The sequence below is a fragment of the Lonchura striata genome, chromosome 3 (genome assembly GCF_046129695.1).
Source record: "Lonchura striata isolate bLonStr1 chromosome 3, bLonStr1.mat, whole genome shotgun sequence".
NCBI classification, from domain to species: domain Eukaryota; kingdom Metazoa; phylum Chordata; class Aves; order Passeriformes; family Estrildidae; genus Lonchura; species Lonchura striata.
In genome coordinates, this window is record NC_134605.1 from 75,249,978 (window position 1) to 75,275,284 (window position 25,307).

The 25,307-nt window shown below is 35.6% G+C and overlaps 1 protein-coding gene across 2 annotated transcripts; it reads right to left on the reverse strand.

Moving 5' to 3' along the window:
• Positions 1-3,461: 3,461 nt before the first annotated feature.
• Positions 3,462-24,956, reverse strand: UFL1 (UFM1 specific ligase 1). Of its 2 annotated transcripts, XM_021545219.1 has the most exons (19): positions 24,831-24,956; positions 24,079-24,224; positions 23,174-23,202; positions 22,326-22,423; positions 21,379-21,493; positions 21,015-21,145; positions 20,320-20,378; positions 16,846-16,992; positions 15,600-15,775; positions 14,763-14,942; positions 14,324-14,444; positions 11,912-12,034; positions 10,112-10,232; positions 9,045-9,208; positions 7,823-7,953; positions 7,601-7,681; positions 6,782-6,867; positions 6,165-6,345; positions 3,462-5,523 (listed from the first exon to the last, which is right to left on the reverse strand). In XM_021545219.1, exons 1-19 carry the CDS (start codon positions 24,905-24,907, stop codon positions 5,311-5,313), a joined length of 2,379 nt encoding a protein of 792 aa, XP_021400894.1. In that variant the 5' UTR covers positions 24,908-24,956; the 3' UTR covers positions 3,462-5,310. The 2 variants fall into 2 exon arrangements, with proteins under 2 accessions (XP_021400894.1, XP_021400902.1); XM_021545227.1 differs by lacking the exons at positions 23,174-23,202; positions 24,831-24,956 and having other exon boundaries at positions 24,079-24,172.
• Between the last annotated feature and the right edge of the window lie 351 nt (positions 24,957-25,307).

Here is a 25,307-nt window from a genome sequence, read left to right on the forward strand (position 1 = left end):
GTGATTCTTTGGAGTAAACAAAATTCATCTTAATCTCTTTACAAAGGAAACCTCAGACAATCTTTCCGCAAATTAGTGGGTGAGCCAATTACCACAATGAAAAGAATTAATAAAAAATAATTTTGATTTAAAAAACCCCTCTATCTCTTTAGGTACACAAAATTAAAAACATAATATATATGTGGAAGTCTGCCTCTAATTTATTCAGCAGTTTTGTTAGGAAAAACTTCCTGCATACTTGCTCAAAATATTAAGTACCTTCTATACTAACAAGTTTAAAGCTTATCAGATAAAGGAATAATGGAAAAAAGCCTCAATACTCACATTCAGTTTTAAGCTCCTTCTCTTGGTAACTTGCACAGCAAAATAAAGGAAGAAATAATTACACGTCTTCACAGAAACAAGCATTTATCAAGTCCAAAAGAAACAGAACACTTTGCCAGAGCTATTTGAGGGTCCCATCAGAATTTGCCTGGATGGGGGAAGGCTGAGGGTCAGTTTGTTTCCCTTAGACCTCATGACATGCAAATATCTGGCTGCCTCGCCTCTGAATCAAATCATTCTTTGACATACTGTGTTTACAAATGGCAAATACATACCATGTAGGAGGTTCTTAAAGGAACATATTTCTGAGAGCTCTCAAAAAAAAAAGGCATTTCTGTTAAAAGACAAAACTGTTCAGTTCAAGGGCAAAAAGAAAGTAAGAGGGAACATTATTTGTCCCCAGATACACACTGGTTGATGCATAATGAATCCAAAAGGCCTCATGTGGGCTTGTAAATCAGATAAGAAAAAGAAAAGTTGCAATTACTAAAGTCTGATTGTTGTGCACAGGACACAATCTCGGGGAGGGGGGGTGGCAGGGAAAAAATCTCCTCTAGTTTTAGGAAAGTCATTCAGGGACACAGCAGAACTCAAAATCCTGACATGCCTTAAGAATTTTCTGTGTTGTTATAATTTTGCTGCTTTCCACCAGGTGGGACGGTGTTTATGAGGATTACTATCAGTGTGGTAGAAATGGACTCCTCTAGGCTTTCTCTCAGTATTTCCCAGTATTTCTGGCTTTTGAGTCACTTCCTTTACTTTCTACTTGGGCCCAATAGGGGCCAGTTTTCACAGACAGGCTCCTGCATTCACAGGTCCTTATATTTGCATACAATTCTATGCTGTTCCTTAACCAAATGCACCTGAAAGTAGAATATTGTGTCCATTTAAAAAAGCAGACTGAAGTTGGGCAGAATGAAGAAAGGATGGCTGCTTGCAGTATGAACCACAACTGACCTCAAGGCAGATTTTCCACAACCAAGAGCCAATAGATCTAAATCACTTGGTCTACAATGTCAAATGGGTGGGAGCTGTTCAGTATCACAGATAGAAGAAAGAAGGAAATGTTTGAATGGTTTGAATATGTATTACGTTATGAGTACTTTGGTAAAATTGCCAAATCTGGACATTCTCTGGAGGCTATCTGTGTCTAGATAGTGTCTCACAGTTAAGACTGATCCCCTGACTACTACTGCCAAGACCTGATGTTCTACAAGCTGTAGAACTGTAGTCTTGTTAAATCTCTCCAGACATGCAGTCATTACTTAAACAAGACTGATCTCTTTCCTCCTATTTTAATTTGTGCTACAAGCTTTATTTATACCAAGCACCTTTCATTTCAAGACTGTGATTTTAGCAGATTGAGGAGAGGAACGGTTAGGTGTGAATTTGAGTCTAGAACAAGAATCGTAAATAGTTTTCTCTTGTCTTCCTTACAGAAAGAAAAAAACCCCTGATAGTATAGTTCTTAACCAAGTACCTTTTCAAGTTCATAAATCAGATCCAGACAGAAGTATTTCTCAAGCAGATCTGTTGAGAGAGCTAATGACACTTAGAAATACTAACACAGTATGTTCTTGCCATCAAGGATAAGAAGTTCAGACATGTCCTATAGCACTTTTCTTATGCTTCAAAGACTACCGTCAAATTTGTCTAAGCTGTAAACAGAGATAACAAGCCTAGATAAACATCTAAAACAGAATCAGGGTTTTTCCCAACAGGTACAAATTAAGTACAAATGAGGAGGTCAGCAAAATCCTGTTTCTCTGGACTATCAATTAGAAGATGTCTCTTACAGCTCCTGCAGCACTTCTTGAACTTCCTGAAATACAAAGCAGCTTATTTTATCTGTCTCACAACATGACCGGTCTTAACCTACCTTCTTCTTCATGTTGAAGGTTTGGGAAATTCATCAAGCAAATGGTGGTTCTCCTTAAACTACTTGGGTTTCTTGTTCCAATTTAGAATATTCGTAGTTTAAAAAACAAAATCACATTCCTCAACAATTCCTAAAGAAAAACCTTGTTTCCCTGACAAAATATCTTGCTCTTATATTCCTCTCTAAGCACCCACTTTGGCCTCTGCTGGAGACACAATTCTAGTCTACACTGACCTTCAGTCTGACCCACCACAGTCACTCTTTTGTCATCTGCAAGAATATTAAACTTCCTGTTAAACAAGAAACCCCAATGTACCCATATTTGTAGAAATTTCCATTTCCTTGGCCTACTGTTACTTAGTAGGAAAAACATTTTAGGAGAAACCACTGCTTGAATAGCCTTACTTGAGCCTACAGAGAACAGAACTACTCAAGTTTTATCCGAATGAGCTCTCAGATGGATTCACGCTGACAAAAAAACCCACTGATATTATTTAGAAACCTGTACCAAATTTTTTTAGAAGCTGCAAGAATTTCAATGAAGAGTTGAAAGTTCTAACAGAGCAACAATTTGCTCAGTTCCAGCAGATCTGCAAGACTTTGCCATTTAAAAAGAAGGAAATGCAAGGCTGAAACAGGTATTCCTTTACCTAGACAGCATAAGTGAAGGTGAGTGGCTGACTAACACTGGAAACCAGAGTAAAAGTGTTAATTTGTAGTGCCTTTCATTTTCCTAGACATTCCAAAGGACATTTTTGTTTTGTAAACTGCACCTCTAATTTGTAAGACAAGATTATTCTCTCTTACACATACATTCATCCTAGGTAGCGGAAAAAACCCTGTGAATTAACAAAACTCCTTATTTTTCTTTCAGAATATATACTTCCATATCATAAGCTAAAGACTGAATTTCCAAATCAAGAAAAAAATTGGAAAATCTGGGACAGTTTTCCAACCATGTCTCCTTGAATTCTGTTAGTAGCTAGAAGACATTGCTGAACTGTAGTGTTTCCATTGTATCTACTTCAAAGAATCTATTTTTTTATTCCTTCTTATAACATAGGCTGGAATATAGCAAATTGAACACATGATGAAGTGATTTCTGTAGTAAGTTCATTATCATATCAGCATAAAACTGTATCAAACAGAAATACAGGGACACTCAGAACCATGTGTTAAGTCTAACAGTGCATATGACCTATTGCTGTTTGAAAGCTGCAAGTTGCAAGATGATCAAACACTGCTGAAGTCAACAGAATGCTCTTCAAACACTTCATAATTTAATGTTATTAAAATAATTTCTTACTTGCATACAGACTTTCATATAGCATATTATTTACAAAAGAGCTCAACATCATATAAAATTGTTTACATTCAATTATTGGAACTTATTAATTATTCTGGCTAAATAACATGAAATCAAACTTATTCCTGGTATACAAACTATTTCTTAAACAAAGTTCAACAACCTGAATATTTGCTGTCTTTTATTCCCCACTGTCTTTTACTTTCAGCTGTTATAACCTCCCGCCAAGGAAAGAGAAACAACTACCTTTGCTTCTGCCTTAAAATTCCAAACTGTTCTTGCCTCATGGCTGATAAAAGATCAGCATTGGCATGAACATTGTAAAACATTAATGCCTTTTAAATATGTATAAAATTATATTGTTTACATCACCAAAATTACCATAACATTTGTTACTCTGTTACTGGGGTTCCATACCTGGCCTCTTTAACTTCCAGTTGTTTCAATTTCAGGCTTGGATATGTTTATGATTAAGCTCACAAGAATATGAGTTGTTGAAAACAGAAAACTTGAATGGAGCAAAATCTGCACAAAATTTGCTCTCTTTGAGCACTAATTTTGGCAAGGATGGGTGAATGACATTTTTAGTGAAAGGAGTTTTTCATCTCTTATTACTCAACTTTGATGTTATGCAAACCCCCTCACAACACTACATACATGAAATCAATGGGTATTACTGAAGTAATAGAATTTAGATATTTTGAGGATTTTATTTTGAAAATCATCTCTTAAAAATAAATTTAGAAGTATATCTGCCATACAAGAATTATGGCATTAATAGTGAAAGAAATCAGTTTTTCACATTTTTTGTATTTTCCTGAAGACATAAAGTACTGTTCATGTAAAAATAAGGCTCACAAAAAACTTGAGAGAAGCTATATTTCTGTCTATGAAGTTTATGTAGAAAGATCATGAACTGAATAATTTTCAAAAAACTCAGGATAAACAACACCACAAATTCTTTCAACAGCTGACAGAAAGCAAATATTATTATCTGCTATGGGAAGTGGACTAAACAATCAAGAAGTCTGCTGAATAAACACATGGCATGTACAGTATGGCAAGTGTAACAGGATTTATCTGCTCCCAAAATGCCAATGCAAAAGAGAGTCACCTTTTCTGAATTAAAAGTTTTAAATGAACAGCTATTTCAGACATTAGCAGAATATCACACAGTATCAGTGTGCTGATGTTCATGAACTTGAATGTTCATGAAACTCACACTAGTAGTGGGTCACTTCCCTGAAGTTTATCAATATCCACTCATACTCAAATTGTTTTTACTGTTGCAGACCAATGAACAGAAACTGAAAACATCCACTAATGATACCAGAGTAAAGGCCTTTGCTGCTGTGCTGCTATGTATCAGAGTATGTTTTAAAACTAGTATTTGAAATCAAGATAGACAAGTCTATATGCAATCCTTTCTCACAACAAATCCAAATCAGAGAAGTAAAACTATCAGCCTGTGTGTGTATGGAAAGAAATACACTGTTATTTGAAAAATAATTTCTTGAGGTTTCACATGAGGATGCCAATAAAAACCCACTGATTTTGTACCCAAAGCATCCACAACCGTGTTCTGCCATGTCTACATTAATGTGTGTTAAAAGTACGCTGTAGAAGTAACAAAATTACATTTGCTACTATCACCCAGCAACTGTGTTCCCTGGCTGTGATTTGCAAACTGCTAGAGGCCAAATTTAAAATCTATCAAGCATTTTCTGTTGTCCCTTTCTTTCAGTATAAAAGAAAATAAAGTCTGACTCTATCATGGAGGTGAATGCACTGAATAACAGTTTTATTCCTCTGTTACAGAAAATTTTCTAGGTCTGAGAACAACATCTTTGATAGAGGTAGTTAATTCCTGGAGCTCTTTTCGAATGTTTTCTGCTCCTTCCTCCTCTTCCATGTTATCTTTTGTGTCACTCTCTCCGTGTTCAGTTTTCTTAGTCTGGCTGGTCAATTGTTTCACCACTAATCCATGGTATTTGGCTATCAGCAAATACTGATCCTGAGGGCAAAAAACGAGAACAAACCCAGGGGATATCAATGTTACATAAAAGGTAGACAGACCTATAATTAAAGATGTAATTTATTTAAATAGCATCACCCCATATTGGGTAAAGAGAGTTAATGATACAGAAATATATTTCTAATGAAGTATTTGACAACCTGGATTCCAAGAGACATTCAAAGAGGCAGAAAACTGAAAGTGCATGCAAGTGCTGCAAAAACAGGACAATAAGCCATTGAAGCATGAAAGCATTGCAGTTAGTAAACATCATCAGTTTCAGCAGTATGAAATACAGAATTTCAATGTATTTGCTCTTGAAGAGGTACATTTTTCTTTAAAACTGGATTAGGAAAAATTTAAAAAGCAACCATGCTCTAGATCAGAGAAAAGGTGTAAAAATGTTCAGTTGTAAGGATCATAACATTCCCCAAGAATGACTGAACCATAAAACAGCTCTAAGGCCTAATAATGATTGGTAATTCAGTACAGATCAGAGGAACTGTATATTCTGCACATAAAGTAATGTTTAGCCATGAAATCCAGGTCAGGTTTATGCAACAAAAACAATGTAAGGCACAACTTTCATGCTCTGTCATAGAAAAAAGGTAATTTCCTCTTAAAAAGCTAGAAATGAATACCTCTGGGATCTTGCCACTTAGGAAGTTAATGATCTGTGGTACTGATCTTCCTGGTGCATGAAGCATGCAGTGAGTTGAAAACTGAAATAACAATACTGATGTCAGGTGCAGAACAAGAGCTGGATCTTCTGTGACTTTGAGCTGTTCAATCAAAGCTTGTCTATGCTGAAACAGGACTTGCCTAAGGAACAAGAATATATTAAACAAAAATATGATTATATGATTTTATCACATAGTAGTTGAATCATAGATGCTAAAACTTACTTAACATAAATTAATTTTAATTTTCTCCTCTGACCATTTGTTTACATGGAATTCCAAAACGTTAATTGAAAAAAAAAACAAACCAAAAAACTATCACTGCCATAGCTCAGATTTTGAAAGACCCCTAGGGAATTTATATTACAGAAAAATAGCGAGCCAACAAAATTAGCTAAATCTGAATTCTCCTCTTCTCCTACCATGGATCTAAAACTGCTTGACTTTCTATTTTTCAGTTAAGCGGTTTGGAAAGAAGGACTGCCTCTCACCCACTGAGTATGACTGCTCCCATACTAACCATTCCATGTTTGTGCAGCACTATAGCCACATTTCATAGAATAAAAAAAATAAGGTACCTTTCCTTCTTTTTGTCTCCTTTTTTCACCATAACACCACAAATATCCACTGCAGAGTCAAGGCATGAAAGAAAATCTTCTATACTCTATTAAAAATATTAGAAATATTTAATCTGTGTTTGCAACTATAAACAGGTTTAATTATTGTTCACAATTAATCACACAAAAGATGACTGAATACACTAGAACTATAGAAGAAAAAAGAAACATATTTACTAGAAATTATCTTTGTTTATCTTACAAAAGTTCATATACTTAAATACTAACCCACACTGTAATTAATTAGTCATGTAAATAAAATTAAAAAGGAATACATGTTCTACAATTATTTACATATATATTTATTAATAAACACATCAGTATGGCCTTTTGCATAAAAAAATTAATAAATAACTCTCCTTGTGCCTACACTGCCATAATCTGAACTTCTGAGGTTTTTTTTTTAATATCCATAATTTTACTAGGTAAGAAATACATGGGAGAACAAGCAAGAACTCTGGGAACAAAACACAAGAAACGCCAACTACTGGAGAGTCTTGCTCAGTTTTCACTCTTCTCACCTGCCCATAGAAGGCACACTGAATTCCATACAGCAGCAAGGAGCCAAAGGTGACTATCAGAATCAAAATGTAAGATCACCTTTTCATCTCTGAAAATTCACAGATACAAAAACACACTTTCTCTCACTGCCTTGCAAAAATACAGAAGATTATTTTACCTTCAACCTTCACAGCTGCAGTGGTTATGTACTACTCTATGTGTGTCAGCTATTTATTAGCATTATATCAGCAAACCAGAAAATCTGAACTTGATTTTTACCTTGCCATTCAGAGAAGTATGCAGTTTAGTTAAAGGACCTTTGGTATCTTCTGGCAGTTTACCTAAAATCTTGATTCTGCCCTGTATGGAACAAGAATGGAAATAATCTGTAATATTAATAATCTTTTTAGATGCAGGCATATTTCAAGTGAAGCAATTACTTATTGAACAAACATCACTGATCTACTTGAGACCGTTAGAAAGCAACTATTATTTCTGTACCTCATTTGTGATTGTAGAGTAATTTTCTGTTGTCATCATTGACTCAGATGCCAAGAAGTTGAAAACCAGATTTGTAATGTCTGTACACAGAGTCTTCAACAGGTGTTTGGCAAGGTTAGTCTGAGTATCATCTGTTAAAACAAATAAGTGATCAAAGTAACTTATTATAGTTATCTGATTCCTATGATGTCATCACAGCACCTTCCAACCCATGGACTCTATCAACCACGAGTACTATGAGAAAGTTATATGGATACATGAAGATAACATCCTTCATGTGCTGTTACATTCTTATGGAATGTTGTTCAGTGAAAAATGTCTGTGAAAAAGCTTTCAGGTCTGTAAGAACATTTTAATGTATTGCTAGTATTTCAAAGATGTATCTGTATAAGCAGTAAACAACCCTGTACAATCCTCCTGAACCACTGCTATTGATCAAGTCAAGAGTATACAAAGGAAAATTCTACAGGACAAGCAGTTAATTAGAAGAACAGCCATGGGGCTTTAAGACTGAAATACTAGAATTTGAAAAAAAAAAGAGGCTATAGAATACATGTCCAAGAACAAAAACTAATGGGAAATAATTCTATAAATTACAAAATACAGGAATATCAGGTTGTTTTGCTAGTGTTTCCTTCTGCTAGAAGATTTCCACAGGGAAAATTCCAGGAGAAAGCTGAATACAGCAGAGAATCTTGGAAATGTCTACAGTATTTTCCTAATGCTAAATTTTCTGTCACACCTTACAAAATAACCCCCTGCAAAACAAACCTGACAAGACTATCCTCAAGCAGCAGCTCCTTTCAGTATCAAACCTTTGAGGTATTAACAGCAGCTTCTTAGAATCAGGTGGTATTCAATTTTTTCATTAGTGGCACAGCTGACAGAATAAAATGAGCTTACTAATATTTTCCTTTTTTTCCATCAGGACAGTGAAAATTGGAAGGAATGTAAACACTTGGGAAGGAAAGACAAGAACACGGTTACCTTGACATAAGATAGAATATGGCTATGAAATAAAGAAGATGCATTTCAATTACTGTGCAAAGCTATGCACTTCAGCATAAAGGCACTACTAGGCATACTAAACTCATCTCTAGTTTTTTCTTTCTATACTTTCCTTTTTAAACTCTTGCTCCTGTCTGAACTTTAATGTAGATTCTGGAATAAATTTAACAACCTTGAAGGAGCATAATCATTTTTCAAAGTATGTATTTTGTACCTGTGAAATGCTTTGCTCCCTTTTCAAATAACCGAATGTTGTTGTACAGGTTTGAGAATTCCTCCTGCAAGTCCTTCATAGCCTGTCTTCTGTTGGCTCCAGAGGAAGATGTTGAAGATGTAAAAACGGAACGCACAACTTCCTGGTAAGTTTTTGTCAAAGGTCTTAAAACAGGAAAGAAGAAAGGGGAAAACACTGAGCAAAGTCTGAAATTGTACAAGGTTTTCCCAAATATATCAGACACAGAGAAGACAACCTCATTATATAGTAAATGACGGGGACATGAATGCTACAGAATGGTGAGATAAACAAAAAGCAAATTATGGAAATCAGAGAAAACCCCTATCAGAAAATTAAAATATACTTAATGGCAGATGCTGTAATGTTATACTATGTATGGTATGCAAATGTATGCCAAGGTTTGAACTCTTCACAACTCCGCAATAGAAATAAGGTGAAAGAAGAAAGGATTTCCTGAAGCAATGCTATTCACAAACCTTCAGGGGCCTCTGGACAAATTTCTAAAGATGCAGTTACTATGGCACTCCAGGTTTATTCAAGCTTGGCTATTAAGGAAGACTGTATGTATATAGAATATATGTTCCTTTTTCTCTGAACATATATATTCACATTCACTCTGGTATGGAACATCTTTTAGAAGATGTTAGTAATTTTTGCATAGCTCAGCTTGCTGACATAACTTACTACTCAGCTCTCTTGGGTACCAGTAGAGACACAGATGCCAGGAAACATGAACATATACCAAAGGCTGTCCAGAAGATGGGACAAGTGAAACCTCAGCATGGATCAGTGTAAGAGGGTGGAAATACACCCATGAAGCTGAAAATGAGCTTGCAGGACCATGTACTGTTAAGCAGAAGCACATTCTGTGTTAGCACAGCTTTCTAATACATAAGATGTGTAACATGGAGCTGTACAGAAAAAGAATATTGTGGTTCACATCTATCAATAAGGCCCTCTTTTCTAAGCAAGAAAACAGACTGAAGTGTAGATTCATCTGAAGTGAATCACGAAATTTCTAACTCCAGCTAAATTATTGAAATTACCTTCTTAGATGTTCAGCAATTTCTGTAATAAGCTCTTCAGGGCAATCCTGCATGCGGGTCTTTAAAACGTCCTCAATTTCCTCTTGAGACATGAAAGAGAACTCCAGCTTCTTACTCCTACCTGTAGTGGCCATAAACAACACTTACTGAGAAAATATTCCATTTAGTATTGCTGCAATTACTCTGTGGCACAAGACACTGGAAAGCCTCAAAGTCCAAACACCATAGAAGAAATGCTTTTCAACACTGGAAAAACTGGGATGATTATATATGACAGTTGAATTTTACACATATGAAAAACTGACAGAATTTCTCTTTTGATCACTTGGAAGTTTCTGTAATAGACAACTGAAGTAGTGTATGAGGATATACATTTTTGTGACACTTTTTTTCAGTCTGCTTAGCCCATTACTCTTGAAACCATAATGCCAAGATCAAGTAGAATCAAAAGTGCCAAAACTGAATAGTGTTCTTACTTGAAGGATTTCACAACGCTATTTTAATTTTTTTAAAGTCCATTTAGTAAGGTACACAGCCATGAAACACAGTTATTGAGGTTACAGTATAAAATCTGAAACATGATAAATTAAACCAGAAAAGGTGTTTCAGTAAGAAGAGCAACTTACATGCATACGATTTAGTGCATCTGTATTTAGGTTTTGCACAAAACATGAATTTTTCCTGGGGGCTGTAGAATTTTTACATATAAGAATCAGATCAGACAGAGAACCAGAAAAGGACATGTTCCAGATGCACCTTAAAACAGGCTTATTGTGTGTTTAAGTAGGGAGATCAATGATGTTCCTTGTTGTGCCACAGCAGTAACAGACATACAACGTTTATAAACAAGTGAAATGGGAGGCTAAATCAGATTTTAGAAAGGATCTTATTTACATTTCAATGGTTTCATCTGAGTTTACCTTGAGATCGTGGTTCAAGCTATTGATTATAATACAGCAATACAAGCAGCAATAAGGGCAAAACAGAAAGCCTACACCAAAAACGAAAAGCGACTGAACATTGCTTAACTCAATAACTGAGTAGTCCTGAAAAATAATTACATTTATATGTGAATTACAGTACTCTGACAGAGCAGTATCAAACAAAATTACTACTACTATACTTTACATGTCAAATATCATGTTTCAAAGTATTTTTCAGCCAGTATTTAAAGTCTGGACCCTACATATAAAATGGAAGCACACATTTCTGGTTCTCCATTGAACAAAACAAAGAATACAATTGCTTCATTTGCAACCACTGTTTGTTCTAAATCTAACAATGCTGGCTTTTACTTAGCAAAGCATTCATGCTCTTTTTAATAGTGAAGGTAGGGAAATAGGCACCAATAAGGAGTGATATTAAAATCATCAAAACATTAGTTTTGACTGTATATTTTATTCCTGTATAGAAAAAAACTGTTTGATTGCTATGATTTGTTAATTTAGGCCATTCATTTATCACACACTATGCAGCAGGTGTTACAAAATAAAGTGCAAATCTACAGCATTTCCTACATAAAATAAAATAAAAAATATAAAATGTATTATTTCCTTGACTTAAATTTCTTTTTTAAAGACTAAGTTATACTGTTCAGTCAACATTTAATGTCCATTTCATTTAAATAGCAACATCAGACCCATAAATACAGTTTTAACTAGATAGTGTTCTAATTTTCTTGACATTTTAGCTGACCTTATCTAAACATTGGGGGAAGAACAGACATGTAGAAAAAAAAGCAAATAGTAAAACCATGTTGAATAGATAGGAATAGACAGTGCCTAAAATAAAATGACAAACCTGTGGCAGTCCCTTGTGACTCTTCATCACTGTCAGCATCCTTTCTTCCTTTCTTCTTGGTTTTCTTAATCTTTATCTCTCTGGCATTCCCACCACCTCCGCCTCTCACGCTTCCACTGCCCTCTGGTGGGGAATTACTTGCTTAGTACACAGGAAAGTTGTAGCACTTAAAAAGTTTACAATACCATGGTCATTTATCTATGTTACTTGTTAATGATGGATTGAAAACCACAACCTGATTCTAAACACAACTTAGAACACATATTTCAGACACTCAGGGCCATAAGTTTCATTCTTAAGAAAAAAAGCAACCAAGGCAAAGCTTTGTTAAAGCTAATGTTATTAATAAATATGAACACTAATATCAAATGCACATAAAGAAAAATGCACAAAAAAGAAAGAAAAAAAAGAGCGGTATCTTGCTTCAGCTAAAAACAGATGAGATACCAGAGTCTACAATGTAGTGGAGGATTTTCTGTCAGCTGAAAATAGCATCTTAGTAAGCATTTAGCATTTTTATTCAATGATGCTAAGTAACTAAGTGTATAAAAATTATTTTAGATAAGGTAACTGTGAATTTGCAGAGAAAGAATCCTACACTATATACATAAATATACCTATTTACACAAAATATTGGAAGCACACATTCAATTAACTAGAGCACTCAATCTTTTTTGACTTTTCCTAGATGACTACAGAGCAACCGGATGTTCCAGTTCTGATACATGTAACAAATTACTTTGTTCAGAAGTCCTTCAATCAATGTATGCACCTGCAGACAGAATCTCAACTTGCTATACAGTCCCTCTCCACCAAGGCAAGCTGTTCTGCTCTTTGTTCCCTTTTGCACAGCCTCTTCTGTTATTTTTTCCTTTGGAAGAAATTTAGACTCCATGGTGCCATACGTATGTACACTATGCCTTGAGAAAGTCGGTGTTTTTTCCATTTAAATATGGTTTAATGTTTCAAGTAAATACATTATGTAACTATATTTTTTAAGAAAAGGAAACACAAAGACATAGTGCTCTTACTTAAAAAGCTAACTGCATCTGTTACATGTCATAGATGGATTTTTAAGCATTACTTTGCAGGAACAGCCAAAAAAAAAAAAATAGTGCTTTTCACAAACTTATTTGAAATGTGATTGCTTACAGTAATTACATTACATAAAATTTTTATGTTGGGGTGTTTTTAGGTAATGCACATAACAGTCCATAATAAAACATTTCAAGGTAGTGCTTGCTGATGGTACAGCATGTTACCTGTGGTTATGAATTTGTCTAGACACATAGTACAGGCTCAGTAGTCTCACTCCTCAGAGGGCTGGAAACCAAAGTCTTTCTATTATGATAGTTCATTTAAAGAGCCATGCTTCTCTACCTTAGCTATGGCCTAGAAAAATCTGCCATCTCTTGTGGTAAGAATAAGTTTAATTTCCATGTCAACTCAGGCCTACTCATGCTCTTTTTTTAAAAAGTAGAACATTCTACTTTGCAGATGAGTATATTCAATCAAGCCAGATGTATCAGTGCTCTAATTCTCTTACTTTCAGTAGTACAGCAACACTCTGGAAGTGAGTTCAACATAAGATTGCTCAGCTGTGCTGCAGTAGCACGAGAGCCCCATAAAGTTTTTGGGATTCACAGTCTTCAGACTGAATATGGTTTTAAAAATCAGAAAGATTTCAAAGGGTTAAATCCACACATTTTTATTGTTTGTTCAACTGAAATCTATTCCGAACAGTCACCACACAAATGGAGTAAGGTTTGGGAATAATTTGGTTGACAATATACCTCAAAGTAAACTGTCTTAATCTCCAAGTAACTCTTACATGTGAAAAAAGCAGAAAATTCTATGGCATGGTTTTCTCAGAAAAAATTACAAGTATTCTTTAAAACAAAACCCCAAAAATTCATTCTCAATTTAGACAAAGTTACTTTGGAATTAACATCTCAAGACTAATAATAAGAAACATATTAATTTTCCTGGGCCCCTGAGAAATGGAGACTAAAATTTTATCTATACTGTGCAATACAACATGGTTCAGAGGTCCCTGAGCTAATACTGGTTTTATTCAGACTTATGTGATCATACTGTATAAAATAATAAATGAACACAGTATTTCTTGCTACTAAAAACAGTTACCTTGTGTTGAACTAACTCAAGAGACTTTTATAGTACTTCCTCTGCATTTCTAAGTCTGAAATTGTTCTCATGGGCATAGCTGAGATGTATGCACATGCAGAGTATAATGGTAAGTGGCTGGATTATTTCTTAAATATCTTAAGCAATGGACTGGAAGCAGGTAATGGACTAAAAAATATACTAACTTTATACTAGAGTATTTCAAAGATAAAACAAGTTTGTTTTGGTTTGGTTTTTTTTAGCTTAAGCTGAATACTGATATTTTACCTGTTGCCTTTTTTCTTCTTTCATCCTTTTTGTCTTTTTTATTAGCATATGGGTTCTCTAAACAAGAAGCCTGTTTTAAATCTTCTTCAGTGATTAAATTAACAGGGTTGTTTTTAATTTCCTAAAATGAAGAACATGCACATCATAGCAAAAAGATACACACAGCAATGGAAGAAACGTTTAAGCCATATGGCCATTTTCAAGTACACGAATCAAACATCATGTTTTCCAAGTGCAACTCATAAGACTGGACTTCCTCAGTGCACCACAATATCAATTATACCTATTAAATATAGAAACCTGTTGTTCATTTGTCTTGCTTCTTCTCTAGTTGTAGTTCAGATGAGATGTACAGAAACCATAACAATGACTGCTAAGTCCTATGAGCTTTACTCTCTCAATATGCACTACATCTTGACCAATAAAAAACCTACTGTACCTTTTCTGCTTTCTGCTGCATCAGATCAGAAAAAAGGTCGGCACAGCTGCTTAGAAATTTCTCACTGACTGCAATGGTGTCATTGAAGACTAAACCTGAAGAGCTTTTGTTTAAAGATCTCATCACTTGCTGGAGCAAAATCCCAACATCTTCTACTGACAATGAGCTGGGCAGAAGAGTCTAGGGTAAAGAAAATTAAAATACAACAGCCTAGTAAGTGGATAATCAGAATAGACACAGGCCTTTTGACATCTGCTAACTACTTAGAAAGCATTGTGCCTTTCAAATTAAGCTATAATTTAAGAGTTCACACTATTTTAAATCTAACATGGCAAATCCACATTGCTCTAGAAATATGTGTTGCCTCTGAGCAAATGCATGGCAACTTCTTAAAAATGAAGCTCAACAGCTACAAAGCAACACCAAACACAGAACAATACTTAAAGAGCAACAAAGGCAGTGCTATAAGACCTAAAATCAGGACATAGGAAAAAGTAAGTGGCTAAGATCCCTCTGCTCACCAAGTGTTGTAAGCATTTAGTTTAGGCATCTTCTCAAAAAAAAAAAAAAAAAGCCCAACAGAAATATATTGCTTTCTAGCAGACAAATGCAATAGTGTTGAAATTAAATGAAAGTTAGTTGAATGCCAGTATGTCCTTCCTGTTTTTGTTCAGATCAAAGGCAAATAATGGTCTTTTGTTATTTTAATTATACTGAATTTTCTTCTTCGACAACACAGAATTTCATTACACATATGTGTAGTTTCAATAAAGTATCATTTGACACAAAAGTAAGAAAAAAAAAATAAATCCAACAACAACTGAAAGGATTGCTTACTGCTACATCTATCCAGTTTCCAGAGCTGATGGCTTCCTCCACAGAGGCTTCAACTTGATCCACAATTTCTTGACCAACACAAGCTGCTCTCAGAAATAAGAGCTGTGCCGACTTGTATCTTTTTCTAATGTAGCCTGCTGGGTCAGGGATGCCAAGTCTAGACAATGCATCAAATTCTATAAAATAGTTAGATACCTTTTATTTAGTTCTTTCATATACATAAAAGATCTTATGGGATGCCTTTATTTTGAAAGCAGGAAATGAAGAGTTACACATATTTTTACACAAGTAAATGCAGCCTTAAGCAAATGCTGACCTAAAACTTAGTTCAGTACAAGCTACATCTAAATGTTGTTAATAGAAGATTAAATCATGGATGTGACTTTGATCTGAGTTTAGAAAATAGTTTTTTTTTTTTTTGGATTCTTATACCATGAAGTTTATATTTGCAGTCATATCTTTGCAAAGTATTCTAATATAGCATGAAAAATATTTACAATACATACAGTGTTTTGTTTTCAACTATTTAGCAGTTTATACTTAAGATATGGGGAAAACATTCAAAGACTGTCAGACACTCTAGACAGTCAAGCAGTATCACAGAAACAATACTGTCATTTTAAGTTAATGTGAACCTTTTCAATCTTCAAGAGTAACTGCTAATTAGGGCTTGGCCCTTTGGGACCATAAGGGGACATTCCTCTCTTTATTCAGATCCACATTTTCCCACAGCTTGTGGCATTTCAAAACACCATAATCCAGCATCACGCAGCTTGAAGTTAGATAGAATTGTCTGGATTAAAATCAGGACACTAGTGCTACTCATTCCAGTTCTATAGCTATTAGTTTGGAAAAAAATTATTCCTGAGCACTGCATGTTTGGACTATTAGCAAAGTTTGGTTGTAATCTGGACATTTGGCCTGAAACTCCAGCCACAATGGTCTGAAAAATTTACAATGAACAGGCTAAACAATGTCCTCAGAGCAGTAACAAAAACAGCATTTATAATTGTTTGTGAGAAATAGTTACTGTTTAGCAGTATGGTCCCCTCTGCTGAAATTGTGATAAAGAAACAGACATCATTATGAGCAAGATGGTCTTTCAGCAAAGGAGTATCAGCCACTGCATTGATTTCCACTTCTTCTTGTAAGGCTTCACCCTAAGCACTAGCTATATTAGGGTAAGACCAATTACCTGCACTAGTTTTAGAAAGCTATTTTATCTCTAGGAATATAGATTAATTACCTAAGTAACCATTCTGCTTGAAAAAGGAATCCACCCATTTGTTCTGTGTTCTGGAATAGATGTCTGGAACAAACACAGCCTTATCCTGTCTCCCACCAACCACGGTGCCTTTTAGACGACCAGCATTAACAAGTTCTTCTAGCAAAGCTACAAAAGGAAAAGAAATGAAGAAATGTTTCCTAAGTTAGTGTATCCATCAATCAAAAGATAGTAATTATTTTCCCTGGATTGTTTCTTCTTTCTTTCCACCAATCAGTTTGTGTTTGTTCTAGTGAAACATTGCCAAGCTCTATCTATTATTTTTAACACTTGAGAGAATTTCTTCACAAAAGCTCTGGAAATCAGACAATGTTTCCAAACAGTGAGCCAAAATGGCAGGATCAAAACATTTTTATTGAACATATACCTGGTCACTTTTAGCTTTTAATTTAAAAAATGCAGACATAGAAGAATCTCTCTCTGGACAGAAGAGTAAAATATACTGGCATTTTATTAATAATTTCTATTTGATTTCACTGCTTGCATGTTAACCAAAATGGAAAAAAAAAAGATCTGAACGCAGAAAATGACATGAAAAGTTTGACCTAAACTGCATAACACAGTTGCCAATAATAACCTCTTGAAAACTCACAAATACTGCTGACAAAGAACATATTGGTAACTGGTAGCACCAAAGTCCTAAGACTTCTCGATACTAAATAAGATTTTTGAAATCCATTTAAGTTGCATAGGAATATCTGATTAGCCTCCTTTGATCTGCTTCTGCCTTTTTGTAATACAAGAGATATATTTTAAAAAATCAGTAACATCAACTGCTAACTCTGCTGATTTCCAGAGCTTTGCCAGATGGCTTTTTTAAAGACTAAGTTTATGTTTGTTTCTATTTCATTAAAAGACAAGTTTTGCTCTGGAACAAGACATTAAATGGTATTACATGGCAAGGCTTCTTCCTTATTAAATAGAAGCAGCAATCAACACTTCAACATGCTTAGTACAGCACACAGAGGTTTAACTCACTTATCCAGGAAAGTTTACCTGAAAGCCCAGTTCCAGAAGAAACAGTGCAGAGCAAATCATGATAGTTTTTGTCAGATATGCCCAGTGTAGAGGAGCTTCTATAAACTAGCAACTATTGAACACAACTGCAACTAGCAAAGCTGAACAATACTTACACTGAAAAAAATGCAGCAGAAAGAGAAACTGATTTAAACAAGATATAGCTTTATGTAATTTAAAACAAGCCAGAAATTCATGTTCTGCCATGGTTCAGTTGCATCAAATAGAGTGGAACTTTTAAGACCAATTCAGGAAATAAAATTATTATTTTATACTTCCTAATATTTTAGTTGCCCTAGAAAATAGAGTCAAGGTGTCTATTCCACCTAAGCAATTGTCGGATAATACAGAATGGCTCTCTGTTTGCAATTTCAACTTCTTTTTGTTCAATGATTTTAGGAAAAATAATTAAGACTTTCCTAGAACTCCAAAAAACTGATTGGAAAATATATTCATGAAGGGAAAGAAAAAAAATCTATTCTTTATAGAAAGAAGATGTCAGAATAAAAGAGGTGAAATTAAGAAATCAATTAAATTCTGTCTTTTATCAAGTGCCAGTTCTAAAAGTCCAGGGCATAGGAGGTGCTCTCAGTGATTTCAGAGACCATTGCTACAATTATGTCTAGATAGTATTTTGTTTTAAAACAACAGGATCCCTGTAGAACTAACATGAATTCTCATTTATTTTTAAAGGTGACCAAATAGCTTGTAGGGTCCTATTATGTCTCCATTGAAGTCTGACAAAGATAGTAAGTGTCCTTCAATGTCAGTTCTATACCAGAAACATAATGTCCAGAAATTAATAACATCTGTGATTTCATTATGCTTTGTAATTATTGTTTTACCTTTAAGAATTTCTCATTTTTTAAACTTTTTATTGTAACTTTTATGAGAGCTTAAAATTAATTGCAGCACACCTATGTGAAAGAACCACAGAAAAACGTTTATCTTGTCTAAACCCAAGTATTGATTAAATAATTAGCTGTTTGCAAATAACACAAATATTACATTGAACTTACATTTTTATTCTAGAGGAGACAGAAAATTGATGAAGACTACTTTTAAACACATTGCTAACAGTGACAGGCATAAAAAGTTAAAAGGAACATCATTAAAAGGTTTTTTTCAAGTTTCCAACATTTGTGAAATGGAAATGGTATCTCAGCAAATGGACATAATAAAATCTGGCAGTGAATAAAAAGATAAAACGCTCTTTGAAACTTAGAAACTGCAGTGTTAATGAAAGAAAGTAAGAAAAACTAAAGAAAAGGATGAACAAACTCACTAAATAAATCCCTTGGAAGTACTTCTAGTATTGTCTACAATCTACCTATTGTGATGCTCACTGGTGTCAGGAAAATACCAGAATTTCAACTCAAATTAACACTATACATCATCAAAGCATGATGATTTACTTGGAAGAGTTATCTGAAATAGATGTAAGCAAATACTGAAATGTGATGGCTACTGAGACATTATTATAATTCAGTTTCATAGATTTTCTCTTCCATCTATGACAACTTGGAAGGCACGTAAAAGAAAAAAAAAGGTGGAAATTTTAAATTGATCGTGCAAAAGTAGAGTGTTTATATGATTTTATTTAACTGCTAAGATTTAAATTTTTAATGAATATGCCTGTGGTGGAGAACACAGGATAAGCAGAGAGATACTACAGTGGAGTTAAGTGAGCAATGCCCTGAAAGTAAAAAGACTCAATCAAGAGAAGCATTAAGGTTCATGAGAAGAGATAGAAAAAGATTAAAGGATTTTAAAAGACCAGCAGCACTTGGTCAGGCAGCACAGAAGACTAATGATGCTTGAAGCAGCATTTTTGAGAGATAGGAGAGGGCATACAAAGTGACAAACAAGTAGAGCCTAAAGATTTCAGCAGCTGAATAGGGATTCTTTATGCATTTCTATTTAGAAAAGGAACTGTGGAAAATAAAAGCAAACAGTTTAAGGATATGCTTTATCTCTCAGCATACAAAGTAATTTAACTAAGAGTATAACAAAAGCTTAGCCTGCATGATCACAGAAAAAGTCAGTAAATAAAATCCTGAGCAATTAATGCCATTTGGCTACATAAAATCTGTCCCATTTTGTGTGCTTCACTGATAAAACTGCCAGTAGCTAAGGGCAAATAATGAAAGAGATGAATAAATAAGTACTGTACTTCTTGCATCATTCTGCCCCCAGAGGTATCTCGTCAACAAATGTTTTCATTGCTTTGCATACAGAGAACATCCCTTCAGTTACGGATAGCACAAAGAGTTTAATACTTCCTACACTAAAGAGAAACCCATTGTTCTGTATTTCAGAATTAAGGCTATGTGCTAAAAAGCTTCTTTGAAAGCACAGTTTTAATAAAGAAGAATGGATTTCCTAACAAACACACAAAATATTTTGAATGAAACTCACAGTAAAGTAAATGTTCTTGAAATCCATACCGAGTGATCAAGCTACTTACAGGTGTAGGCCTTCGGGAAAAAAAAAAAAGAAAAACAAAGCAATATAAATTAATGATATGAAACTGGTGTAGACAATCCCGAAATGACAGAGGTTACTATAGATTAACATAGCCTCAGGGTACTACACTGATGTTTAAAATAGCTTACAAGTGTTTAATTCTGAATTTCTGTGAAGTGATAACACAAAAGCTATGTAATTATTGTAAGGAAACTTCTGCTTTGTTGAGTTTTCCTATTCCTATGAAGTGACACAAAGTTATTGATTTAGTAAGAAAAACGTATCTCTAATCACATGTAGTGACCACATCAATATATAACTGACTAAGGAGCAGTGGAGTGACAAGAGAACAGATATTACACAAAGTAACAAAAGAACTATACAGTAACATTTTCTTCAGCCAAAACACTAACTTATATTGTATAGGGTATATTGTTGTACTTCCCTTGTTTTTCAAAAGAAAAGTCCCCACTTCCAACAAGTGAGTCTAAAGTAACTGAGAATTGGTCCCAGGAACTGAACTACACTTAGGGAAATCTATCCATAGGTCTTTTTCTTTCTTTTGTTTTTCAATCACAAGTGAATCTGGCCCATAAAGACTTGTTGCAAAAATATTTTAATATGTGGTTGCAGGCATGGCAATTTACCGAGTAATCGCAGTGAAGAGCCCACGAATGCGTGCTCGATGGCGGGACACAAAGGCTTCTGTAAAAATCACCCCATGGTTTTCCTGGTCTAGTTGTCCATGAATAATTCTGCCCAAACGCCTGGATAACGCCTGTAAATAGAAGAATTGAGCTTCTCCAAGCATGCTTTCTTCCATCAGATATATGGGTATCTAATGACAGAAAACTTTGCAGAAAACTGAAGTATAGTTTGCAGATGTACCATAAAAACTAGGATTTAACCTTAGTATTAATTTTGTACAAAATAGTGACTTCAGGCCAAGGATTGCAAAGATAAAGAAAGAACAACCAATCCTGTATTTGCCAGGTTGGTGGCTTTCATCACCTGTATCAAGAAGTCTCCTGGAAGGTCGTATGCCTTGCAGAGTTCTGAAATTGTCACCTGGCCAGTTTCCTGTAGTTTATCATTTATTTCTTCTGCTAATTGATCCAGATAACTCCTTTAGTAAAAAGAAGAAAAAAAGAAGACAACATGTTAAGTGTGACATTGAAAGTCAGCCTCAAGATTACATACTGAATAACTGACCTCATTTAATATACCTCTTTCTGTTACATCTTTTCAAAAATAAACTAAAAGTTATTTAAATGAACAAAGGAGAACAGTGTGAGTGAAAATGTGTAAAAAGTGAAAAGTATATATTTTTTTAAAAAGCCTGCTAATCAGGTAGCTAGTATTAAGGTGGGGCATCTATCTACTTGTATGAAAACTTCAAGCAAGAGAAAGAGGAAAACATGTCGATGAAAATTGGGAAACACCTTAACTAAGTGAGAGAGGTCTTAACTATTTGAAGAGAGACAGGTACTTCATATTCTTTGACAAGAACAGATCCTGAAGCTCAATCAATAAAAAGGACAACCCTGTAAGAGTACTACTTCAGTGGTTTTAAGTGTGCTGGAAGCCATGAAAAAACTAGGTCAAACATCTTAGGCTTGTCAGGTAAAACAAGAGGGAGAAGGTTTGTCAATAGCCGAGGCAGACAGCAAAGCCAGAGAGCAAATGAGATCTGGTTGCTCTACACAAAGACACTGGGTGAGAAATGAAGCCTCTTAAATGTAGGACACTGAACACGGACGTTCAATAGGGCCTTTACACCGTGGATTCATTGGATGTTTTGCTGAGATAGGTCTCACCTGCCAAAAGTAGCAGCTCTAAGATCAGCCAAGAAAAATGTATTTCACTTCAGAAGCAACAAAGTTGGACATTATTTTTAGTCTGTGTTTTAAAAAATAAACACAGTATGAATTATACATATTTCTCCTGAAGGTACTCACTCATTTATAAGCTGTCCCAGTACAAGCTGAATACCTTTTTCAGATTTAACAATGTCATTAGCTCTGTTTTCAATGTGCAGAAGGTCCACATTTATTACCTAAAAAAAAACCAAAACCTCTTATCAGAACTTTAAATTGAAAATAATTCTCAAACATTGAGATATTAGTTACATATTCCTATGTTTTGAGGAAAGCTGCTCTTATTTTTTTATACTACTGCATACAAACACACTTAATCTGTGTTTTGGACTAAAGAAGCAATCCATTAGGGAAAAAACCTCTCTTTGCAACTGTTACAAGGTTAAAATAAACCTAAATAATTAAAAAAAAAACCCAGAAAGCAGTAAGATAAAATAGGAAACTGGGTTTCAGAAAGGTTTTCTGTTTCCAAGTAATTTTGTTCAAGCCTGAAGGAAAAATTAGCCAGAAGAAGACTACTGCAGGACAAAGATTAGTGGAGACAAAGAATAATGAAGGAAGAGGGTAGATTCAAAGAGGCATGCAAAGTTAATTATGCATGCTCCTGCACCTTTAAATTTAAATGGATAACATATTTATTTTCTCTCTGCCCTCCTTAGTTTACAAAGAAAGAGTTCATAAACAAAAACAGCATATATCAGTAGTGATTTCAGGAGTCCTAGATTATCACTAAGTAGAGAGGTTTCAATAAAGCAATAAATGGACAGATTAAGTAATCTGGACTACCTGGACATGAGCTACCAGCTCTTCATAAAATTTGTTCTGCTTTAACAAAATAATTTAGCTGGAGTATAACTAATGGACTCCATATTCACACTATACATAGTGAAGAAAAGAAAGAAGTATAAAGTTTTTATTACTAATGTTACCTGTTGTAAATCAACAATGTTAACTCGACCTTCAAGAAAAATTAAAACACACTTTTAGTACATGAAACATATTTGAACAGATTTAGAATAAAGTACAGATCATTATGCATAAAATTTCTTTTTCTGTAGACCAATTAAACTAATCCATGAGTGCCTAGAGATTGCTAAAACTTTCTACTTTTGAATGATGCTACTAACAAAAAGCCCAGCAAATTTTAATTCAGTCCAAGCTGTCCCACTAGTATGATACACCATGGCAAAACACAAACTGAGGCAAACCTGTGGTAACAGTCAGAAAATGGCTAATCTGTATGGACATAATAAGAAGTTAATTTTTTAAACATATGACACTGTGAAATTAATCCTTAAGAATAACTCAAAGTACAATACACTGCCTGCTCATTAAAGCCATTGACAAAAAGCTATCTGAACTTCCTTACTTGCTTCCTTAGATATATCTAAGTCGTACCTTCCAATACAAGTGGCTCTTCACATTGGCAAAATCAAAAGAACTTCTCAATGACAACTTACAAATACTATTATCACTAATGGTGTGAGAGGAGAATAACTTTGAAATTCCAAGACAAGGCCAAACATCTTGGCCTAATACAGTTTAGTACTAAACTGCATTAAAACGCCAAATTTCCTTCAAAAAGGATTTTTATAGAATTTTTATGTCAGATATTCCACATGGGTAAAAAATAAACCAAATAGTATATCTTGAAATGCTTATCTAAAAACTTGACACAGATCTGAAAATAAAAGAGCAGCAGATGAATTAATGTGTGGATCAATCAAACTGACCTTTTCTGAAAGATTAAGGGTACTGAAAGCTGTCAAATTCTTTCTGTAGACTTCAAAATTAACTTCCAAATCCAAAGGAAGAAGGAAAATGCCACACTTACCACCAGAAACATGAAGCTCATCACGAATCTCCTTACTAATCTGTGCTGGAGTGACATACTCCTTGCCATCAAGCGTGTGCACTACTTCCAGCTGCTTTTCTGCGATCAGCTTTGTGACAATTTCTATACAGTTCCGTTCTGACAATCTTTCAGAAGCAGAAGGAGTCAGCGGTTAATTCTAAGGAAGTACTTGCTAAGTTTACCTTTAAAGTTTCAAATACACTAAACACAGGAAGTACAATGAAGATTGCTTGCAGCTCTTTGCGAATATACTTTTTCAGGCAAAGAAATTAATGTCTGTATCCTGCTTACCACCCACCAAATCATCCATATGGCTTCACTCGAGCAGGTTATCTCAACACTTTTACTCGGCTCCTGGACAGCTATCAGCCCTGTCAGCTGTGACAGCGCTCCTGCTAGTGAGTTTGGAACGCCTGTAGTTAAAGAATTCGTGCCTATGACACTTCTGTGCGCTTTTGATTTACTTCTGCGCATTTCGGATTCATTTTTCTCTAACAAAAACAACTTCTGGGCAACGTTTTCCCAGCAAGTTCTCTCAACTAGTCAAGCAGACCGAGGGGTGAAACACTCAGTCGTTTCCCTGGGCCTTCCCGTGCTCTGGGGTCCCACAGGGGACGCGGAGCTCCAGCAGCGGCACAGGGAACGGCAGCGGAGCGGGCGGGCCGGGCCCCGCGGGGTGCGCGCACCGGGGGCCGCCGGGGAAGGGGCGGCAGGCGGCGGTGCCGGCTCACCTGTGGGCTACCTCGGCGAACTGCGCCCGCTGGAAATCGGCCGCCAGCTGCCGGATCTCCTCCCAGGCCGCCGCCATGGCGCAGCGACACGTCAGCCCCGGCCGGGCGGCGGCGGGCAGCGAGCGGCGCCGGCCTCCGCCCGCAGCGCCGCGCCGCGGCCAGGAGCCGCCCCTGCGGGCTCGGTTGTTAAACTCGAACGAACAAAAGCTAAACCCGGCAAAAGGAACGAAAAGCCGCGGCCAGGAGCCGCCCCTGCGGGCTCGGTTGTTAAACTCGAACGAGCAAAAGCTAAACCCGGCAAAAGGAACGAAAAGCCGCGGCCAGGAGCCGCCCCTGCGGGCTCGGTTGTTAAACTCGAACGAACAAAAGCTAAACCCGGCAAAAGGAGCGAAAAGCCGCGGCCAGGAGCCGCCCCTGCGGGCTCGGTTGTTAAACTCGAACGAACAAAAGCTAAACCCGGCAAAAGGAGCGAAAAGC